The sequence below is a fragment of the Protobothrops mucrosquamatus genome, unplaced genomic scaffold, assembly GCF_001527695.2.
Source record: "Protobothrops mucrosquamatus isolate PMUCROS unplaced genomic scaffold, P.Mucros_1.0 scaffold1773, whole genome shotgun sequence".
NCBI classification, from domain to species: Eukaryota; Metazoa; Chordata; class Lepidosauria; order Squamata; family Viperidae; genus Protobothrops; species Protobothrops mucrosquamatus.
In genome coordinates this window covers 24,084-33,201 of record NW_015387911.1, presented here as the reverse complement: position 1 = coordinate 33,201, position 9,118 = coordinate 24,084, and the positions used below count along the sequence as shown (strand labels likewise).

General features: G+C 46.5%; 1 protein-coding gene across 1 annotated transcript in view; it reads right to left on the bottom strand.

Annotated features, from left to right (window-relative positions):
- The window catches only part of MAP4K1 (mitogen-activated protein kinase kinase kinase kinase 1), a 32,436-nt gene that overhangs the window by 21,461 nt on the left and 1,857 nt on the right, over window positions 1-9,118 (bottom strand). Inside the window, exons 2-4 of the mRNA XM_029285493.1 lie at window positions 7,049-7,106; window positions 4,587-4,677; window positions 3,728-3,792 (exon numbers count right to left, since the gene is read on the bottom strand). Coding sequence (XP_029141326.1) covers window positions 3,728-3,792; window positions 4,587-4,677; window positions 7,049-7,106 — 214 coding nt within the window. The remainder of the gene's footprint in view (window positions 1-3,727; window positions 3,793-4,586; window positions 4,678-7,048; window positions 7,107-9,118) is intronic.

Here is a 9,118-nt window from a genome sequence, read left to right as displayed (position 1 = left end):
GGCAGCCCCTGAGATACTGGAACACTGCTATCATGTCCCCTCTCATCCTTCTGTTCGTTAAACCAGACATCCCCAATTCCAGCAACCGTTCCTTATATGTTTTAGCCTCCAGTCCCCTAATCATCTTTGTTGCTCTTCTCTGTACTCTTTCTAGAGTCTCAGCATCTTTTTTACATCGTGGTGACCAAAACTGGATGCAGTATTCCAAGTGTGGCCTTACTAAGGCATTGTAAAGTGGTTCTCCTGCTTCCTTCTGCCCTGGAGGGTAGAATTAGGACGGTCAAAAGAAAATATTTTTTTACAACCAACACACAACCAAACTTTGGACTTTGCTCCTTGAGACGGGCGATGCTGGTGATCAACTTGTCTCGCTTATAAAGAGTTGGGCCAATTCATGGAAGTCTTGGAGATCAATGCCTCCTGGCCTGGATGGTTCTGGGATGGCTTTTGAAGGCCATTTGGTGGGAGATGAGCAGGTCAGCTGGCTACTTCCCCGACAGGCTGCTGGACTGTGTGGGCCAGAGATCCCATCCAATAGGTCCTGTTTTTACGTTCTTTCATACTTTAGCCCCATCTCCAGAGAGTTTGATGTTGGAACTGGGAGGACTTTGACGCTAGGTGGGATGGTCCTCCTGGTGGTTCCCAACGTTTATGAAATCTTGAAAGCTCAGCCGCAAGTGGATCCCATCGGTGGCAACATCTCCAGAGTATTTGGAGGTTTCTTTGGCGAAGAAGAGGACAAAAACACAACTAGCCAGAAGACTTCTTAGTCCAATAGAAGAGAATATTTGAAGCTCAAGGTTGGCGAAGTCCCTGGTGCTCTCTGAGCTCGGTGGCTTTCTTGCAGACATTTCATTACCAAACTAGGTAATCACATCAGTGCAGCTTCTTTAGAAGATCTGAAGACTTCTTAGGAGAAGCTCTCCTAAGCTAAGCACACACTTCAATTTGCAACTAGATCATAGTAAAAGCAGAGAGTGATCCGGACCAGGGAATCTCTCGATTCCAGGCTAGGCTTTTAAATGTCTTTCTTGAAGGGAGTTTTTCCTTCTGATTAGACCAGGAGTAGGCAACCTTGGCTCTTTTATGACTGGTGGACTTCAACTCCCAGAATTCCTGAGCCAGCCATGCTGAGGGGAAAGGGAGAGGATTCCAAGCTGAGCCATGCTGGCTCAGGAATTCTGGGAGTTGAAGTCCACCCATCTCCGAGTGGCCAAGGTTGAGAAATAGAGGCCTAGGCCAGAGGTAGGCAACCTTGGCTCTTTTATGACTCGTGGACTTCAACTCCCAGAATTCCTGAGCCAGCCGTGCTGAGGGGAAAGGGAGAGGTTTCCAAGCTGAGCCATGCTGGCTCAGGAATTCTGGGAGTTGAAGTCCACGAGTCATAAAGCGGCCTAGTCCAGGGGTAGGCAACCTTGGCTCTTTTATGACTCGTGGACTTCAACTCCCAGAATTCCTCAGCCAGCATGACTCAGCATGGAAACCTCTCCCTTTCCCCTCAGCACGGCTGGCTCAGGAATTCTGGGAGTTGAAGTCCACCAGTCATAAAAGAGCCAAGGTTGCCTACCCCTGGATTAGACTCTTTGTAGCTTACTGCAACCGGACTATTTGCAACCTGCCACACAGTAATTCCTCCAGGCCAGTTCACAATTCTCCTTTCAACCCGCCCGAAAAGTAACAAAACGTTTGTGAAGCTGCAGGAACATGGGTGTGTTTGTCCAAGAAATGGGACTGCCTAGCTCTGTGGCTCCCTTGTGTCCTTTACGGGTTTTTTTGTTCTCCTTGTAAGCAGCAGAAGTCAGCCCTGTAGTGCAAAACAACACACGCAGAGACTGCAAAGGGGGAAGTTTGCAACCTAGCGTAAGCCAGTTGAACACTGTGGGGTCTCTTCCTTTAAAACAGGTGCTACTGACATGCTACACAAAGCCAACAACCGCACTTGGTTTCACTTCTGTTGCAAAAAAAGGATTGCCTTTTTTTTTTAAATTCAACTGCACTCCTTCCCCGAGGAACTTACGAACCTGGTACTCAAAATGACTCGCTTGATGATGTTTGTGTGCGTGTGTTTATGTGTGTGTGTGTGTTACCTCCTCTCTTAACAACTGTACTTAAAATTTAAACACTTTGGAAGATCAGAGCAAAGGAAAGTTCCCCACGCTGTATCTTAGAATACAGAATAAGAGAGTTGGAAGGGACCTTGGAGGTCATCTAGTCCAACCCCCTGCCCAAGCGAGAGACCATGTACCATTCCGGACCGATGGCTGTCCGATCTTTTCTTAAAAACCTCCCGTGATGGAGTATCCAAATCTTCTTTCCACTGATTATTTGTTCTCACTGTCAGGAAATTTCTCCTTAGTTCTAGGTTGGTTCTCTCCTTGATGAGTTTCCATTTGTTACTTCTTGTCCTGCCTTCTGGTATTTTGGAGAATGGGTCAACCCCCTCGTCTCTGTGATAGCTCCTCAAATATTGGAAGGCTGTTATCATGTCACCCCTAGTCCTTCTTTTCATTGAACTAGACGTACCCAATTCCTGCAACTGTTCTTATGTTTTAGCCTCCAGTCCCCTGATCATGTTTGCTGCTTTTCTCTGCACTCTTTCTAGAGTCTCAACATCTCAGTTAGACCCGTCTTTTCTTGAGTGGGGGGGCAGCTGTGGGCTAAGATGGCCATCACCTACACACCATGTGGAAGGAGAAGGGATGTTGACTTCCTCTAGTCAATCATGGCTCTCCAAGACTTTTAAGAAGTGGCCATCCGGTTCTTGGACATGCTAGGGACTGACTCTTGGACATGCTAGGGACTGATATTGTGCCAAGCAGGGGATGCTTCTCACAACTCAACACTACTGGGATTGTGATGAAAAACTAGGAAGTATTTGATTCCCTCTGCACCGGGTGGGGGTGAGGAAGCAGGAAGACTTGGTTTCCTGTGATTCCAATCTTAATCTCAGCCCCGTGTCTACTTTGCAAACTTCTTTTTAACAAGCCTTTCCCCCAGGGAAACACGTTCTTTTGCAGTCTTCCCCCATGGGGTGCACTCTTTTGCAAATCCTTTTCCTCTTAGCGTCATCTTTCTGTGCATGATTGTCCCCAGCCTGTTCTGTGTTTTGAAGGTGAGCTTCTGCTTGCTAGACAGCCTGGTGATATCTGAGAAAGGCTGAGTGTTGTTTGAAGTAACACGACCGCTTTAGGCTGCACTAGTGAGGCCACGCTGGTATCGTTCTGGTCCCCCAAATTCAAAAAAAGATGTTGAGACCCTGGAAAGTGTGCAGAGAAGACCAATGACGATTAGGAGACGGGAGACTGTATGAAGAACAGTTGCGAGAACTGGGTATGTCTGGCCTAATAAAGAGAAGGACGAGGGGGGACATGATAGCAGTGTTCCAGTATCTGAGGGGCTGCCATACAGAAGTGTGGGTGGTCAAGCTCTTCTCCAAAGCGCCTGAAGGCCGGACAAGAAGCAACGGATGGAAACTCATCAAGGAGAGAAGCAGCCTGGAACCAAGGAGAAACTTCCTGACAGGGAGTCCAATTAATCAGTGGAACGGCTTGTCTCCAGAAGTTGTGGGTGCTCCATCACTGGAGGTTTTTAAGAAGAGACTGGACAGCCGCGTGTCTGAAATGCATTGAAGAGGGTCCAAGGTCCCTTCCAGCCTTAGGATTCTATGATTCTATAAGCTGAGCTTCGGAAGTGCAAGTGAGATTTGTCCCGTTTTCTTAGCAGCTACCTTGATAGATGTCTTGAAGAGAGCCTCCCGCACAGAACTCCATGCAGATCCACAGCTTTTTAAACCTGAAGACAGGAGAGAGAGAGAGAAGACTTGCGTTGAAGGAAGCCGAGAATGGGAGTAAGGGCTGGAAGGATCGGGCCAGCTATCTAGGTTGCCCATAAGCACTTTCTAATTGTAGCAATAGCAATAGCCCTTAGATTTATATACCGCTTCGCGGTGCTTTACAGCCCTCTCTGAGCACTTTACAGAGTCAGCGTATTGCCTCCAACAATCCGGGTCCTCATTTTACCGACCTCGGAAGGATGGAAGGCTGAGTCAACCCTGAGCTGGTCAGGATCGAACTGCTGGCAGTGGGCAGAGTTAGCCTGCAATACTGCATTCTAACCACTGGGAAGGAAGGAAGGAAGGAAGGAAGGAAGGAAGGAAGGAAGGAAGGAAGGAAGGAAGGAAGGAAGGAAGGAAGGAAAGGAGAGAGAGAGGGAGGGAGGGAGGGAGGGAACAGCAATAGAACTGAGACTTATATACTGCTTCACAGTGCTTGACACCCCTCTCTAAGCGGTTTACAGAGTCAGCCTATTGCCCTCAACAATCTGGGTCCTCATTTTTACCGACCTCAGAAGGATGGAAGGCTGAGTCAACCTTGAGCCGGTCAGGATCGCACTCCAGGCTGTGGGCAGAGTTAGCCTGCAATGCTGCATTCTAACCACTGCGCCACCACGGCTCTGTCATACACCAATTTTGTACCCCAGGATCTTGCCCGAAGTTCTGGGATACCCACCCACCTGCCCGCCCGCTTTCTCAAGGCAGGGAAATAGTCCCGGGAGCATTGTCCCATCTTCAGAGAAGGACCACTCACCGGATGTAACTCCCATAGTAAGCCACGATGTTCTGATGTTTGCAGGTTTTCACCATCACGATCTCTTGTTGGATAGCAACGCAATCATCATCTGGACAAAAAAAAAGAAAGGAGGAGTTTTAGGATACGACCTGATGGGAACCAGGCAGATGAAAGACAAGGGCAGAAGGTTTAACCCCTGTGTTGCTCTGGGGAAGATCCAGGAAGCCAGAAGATTGCAAGGTGGTGAGTTTTCCCATCATTAAAGGGAGAAATGGAATACAGTAACCTTCCACTTGCAAGTCTTTGCTTAGTGACCATTCACAGTTACAACGGCACTGAAAAAAGTGAGTTATAACCGTTTTTCACAGTTATGACTGTTGTCAAAATTCAGACACTTGGCAGCTGACTCATCGTTATGACGGTCACAGTGTCCCGGGGTCATGTAATCCCCTTTCATAAGTGAAGCCAGATTCACTTAACAACCATGTTGCTAACTTATCAACTGCGGTGATTCACTTAACCGCTGTGGCCTTTTTACGAAATGTTTTTTTGAAAAGATATTTCCTGGCAAGTTACAGGAAAGGGAAACCTATAGGCAGGTTTGGGCAGAATAAAAGGAATACCAAAGGGTGGGGAGAAGAAGAAAAAAAGAAAAGAAAAGTGCTTTGTTAAAAGAAAAATCAGGTCAAACCTGATGAGTGAGTGAAATGAGTGAATGAAAGACAAACAAACACAATTTGGGGGGGTGGGAACCAGTTCTATGGAAGATCAAGGAGAAACAGAATAGCAGAGAAAGGAGAGTGGATTTTACTCAGCTGGGACAGATAAAATCTTTCAATGCACCCACAAAAGAGGTAATTTTCAGCTTAGCTTTCTTCTCAAGCTTTACTCATCACTTCTGGTAGATAGATTCTCCTCCAGGTCGCGTCCCCAACACAGCCTTTCCTTCTGTCTTTAATTACAGCTGATGTGTGGAAATCTGTAGTTTTAAAACCCGTTTACAAGCGTTCCAGCCTTCCCCATCCCCTAATAATGCCTAGGAACTACGTTTTGGAAATGCAAAGATGCCGTCTCAAGTTACACGGCACCGTGCAGATCTGGAAGGTTCCCCCACTTACAACTCTGGAATTAATAGAAAGAGAGATTTATAGGCTGGGAGGAGAGCGGAACGTTGAAAGGCAAAATTGGAAGAAGAAAAAAAAAAAGTCAAGGCAGCCACTTCCCAAAGACCTGGGAGGTTTTTTTCCTGCACAAAATCTCCTGGGCTTCGTTCTTTGCAAATCTTTTAAAGAGGAAGCACAGCAGCCAGCTGGATGAAGAGTCGTTGGTACTCTCGGAGCTTGCCTGTTTTCTTGCAGACATTTCATTACCCAAACTAGGTAACATCATCAGTGCTAGAGGAGGAGGAGGAGGATGACGACGACGGGGTCCTTGGTGCCCTCTGAACTTCATGGTTTTCTTGCAGACATTTCATTACCCAAACTAGGTAACATCATCAGTGCTAGAAGGGGGGAGGAGGAGGAGGAGGAGGAGGAGGAGGAGGAAGAGGAGGAGGAGGAAGAGGACGGCTATGGGATTCTTGGTGCCCTCTGAGCTTGCTTGTTTTCTTGCAGACGTTTCATTACCCAAACTAGGTAACATCATCAGGGCTAGACCCCCCTCCCTTCTAGCACTGATGACGTTCCCTAGTTGGGTCATGAAACGTCTGCAAGGAAACCACCCAGCTCAGGGAGCACCAAGGACCCCACAGTCCTTCCTCCCCCTCCTCCTCCTCCTCCCCCCTTCTGGCACTGATGACGTTCCCTAGTTGGGTCATGAAACGTCTGCAAGGAAACCACCCAGCTCAGGGAGCACCAAGGACCCCACAGTCCTTCCTCCCCCTCCTCCTCCTCCTCCCCCCTTCTGGCACTGAGGATGTTCCCTAGTTGGGTCATGAAACGTCTGCAAGGAAACCACCCAGCTCANCCCCTCCTCCTCCTCCTCCTCCTCCCCCCTTCTGGCACTGAGGATGTTCCCTAGTTGGGTCATGAAACATCTGCAAGGAAACCACCCAGCTCAGAGGGCACCAAGGACCCCACAGTTCAATTCTGAGCTGCAAATATTCTCCTTTATTAAAACATCTGGGCCTGAGCCTTCCAGATGTTGCTGGGCTTCGACGGCCAACATCCCCACTAGGTTGTTGGGTTACAGTTAGTCCTCGACTTAACGATCACAATTACACCCAAAACCTCTGCTGTTCAGCAAGGCAGTCGTTACGTTGAGTTTTGCCCTATTTTACGACCTCTTTGGCCACGGTCGTTAAGCAAAGCACTGCAGTGGTGCAGTGAGTCAGGCAGTCCTGAAGGAAATCTGTCTTCCTCTATTGATTTTGCTTGTTGGAAGGTTACACGTGGCTAGCTGGGGAATTCTGGGAGTTGAAGTCCACCTGTCTTGAAGCCGCCACGGTGGGGAAACCCTGGGCTAAATTTTTCCTCGCTTACCTGCTTCCATCTTTACAATTTTGATAGCAGACAGCTTTCCCGACTCTCTGCTCCTTGCCTGAGGAGAAAGCGGCCCAAATTTTAATAAAATGTGTGAAAGTGGTGGCAGAAGGCACACATTCTATATTAAATCGAGCAAATGGAACCTAAAAAAAGGATATAACCGCCATCTCGATTCAGGAGCCGAGTTCTAATTCTGCACCTACTCCGTCTCGCCTGGTTTGATCAAACTCTTGTTTCTACCAACAGTTTTCTTTTTCTTTTTCGTTTTTTTTTTTAAATCTTGGCTTTCTCTGACATTTCCCAGTTTGGAAGGGAAAGTGAGAAAGAGGAAGCAACAACCCCCAGCTGAAAAACGCGCTGTGTGTTGCTGGCAGAGGATACAGCTGCTGCCCTCAGGGTTTGTTTTTTTTTATGTGTGTGTGTTATTATTATTTTCATCCACATTTTGTGCTGTTCAAGCAAGATTTTTATGTTTTGCATGCTGCATTGGGGGTTATCGTGGCAATGCCTGCTCAGATTGTTCAATCTTTCCTTCCTTGGAAAACGAAGATGTGTGAAACCGGCTGAGGACAAAAATGAGATTATTATTTTTTTGCAAATACAGAGTGGTGCAAATAAAGGATTTTAGCCGGTGGTGGGATTCAAATAGGTGAACAACCGGTTCTCTGCGTGGATGCCGCTTCCGGAAGTCCATTCTGGGCCTGGGCAACACAAAAATTAGCTACCGGTTCTGCCGAAGTGGTACGAACCGGCTGAATCCCACCACTGATTTTAGCCCCTTGCTGGGCTAGAGGTTGAGGGAGGGGTCTTCAAGCATGGGTATTAATTCATTTGTGGAGGGTATGACTAACAGGGGGTGGGAAACATCCTTTTCTTGTAGGGATTATTTAAGAAGAAGGAAAAAAAATACTGTGCAATTTATGTACATCTGGCCAAATCGCGAGGCTTTACTTGATTACAGGGGTATAAAACAAAAGTAAATAAAAAACAAAAGAAAGTTGTAGTAGCAAACAGGAAATTTCATACAGGGGCTGCCTCACTGCCATCTATGCAGCCCTGAGGGATCTTTGCAGAGAAACCTAAATTGCAGCAATTAAAATGAAATTAATGGTGGATTGTACCAGGGCAAGGCTTCCATTTGTAGGCCAAGTGATCAAATAATCTCTCTTTTGATTCAAGGAAGATTGTATAGAGCAGTGTTTCTCAGCCTTGGCAACTTTAAGACTTGTGGACTTCAACTCCCAGAATTCCCCAGCCAGCCAGCCAGCCTGCTAGGGAATTCTGGGAGTTGAAGTCCAAACAGCTTAAAAGTTGCTAAGATTGAGAAACACTGTTAAACACAGAGTCAAGACTGATTCCTTTCCAGTCGTCCATTGGGGCATTGTAAATTAAAACACTTTTAAACAGCAACAGCTCACTTTTAAACCGATTCTGTTCTTCCAGCCTAATCGATCGGACGATTGGAACCAAGCTAATGATCCAATCAGTATGAGCGTTCAAATTAAATCAAATCAAACAACCGACTCCGATCAGAACTTGAGAGATTCTTACACCCGTAAGGAGAGCCATATAAAACCAAAATCCAGGGATAATGGATAATGTAAGAGTGATTTTTTTTCGACTACCAAATTTTATTCATTTTGCGGGCTTGTGCCTTTTTGTAAAATCAATTATTAGCCTTAATAAAATGATTTGATGCAATTTGTGAGGGGGCTACCAAACTCTTCTGCCTTTTAAACAGGTTAGCTGGGGTAAAAAAAAAACTCTGCAAAAAAAATAAAATAGTTCCTGGATGGGATTCCCATATCTTCTTGCCCACATAAAACCAATTAAATGATAGAATCCATAGCCCCTGCTGGAGTCAGGACCACTGATGGGAATCAAAAAAAGTCCACTCTTCTGTAGTTTTATGCCTGCCTCAAAGGAGTCCGGCAAGGCTGTATACTGTCGCCCTGCCTATTTAACTTATATGCAGAACACATCATGAGAAAGGCAGGGCTAGATTAATCAAAAATTGGAATTAAGATTGCCGGGAGAAATATCAACAACCTAAGATATGCAGATGAT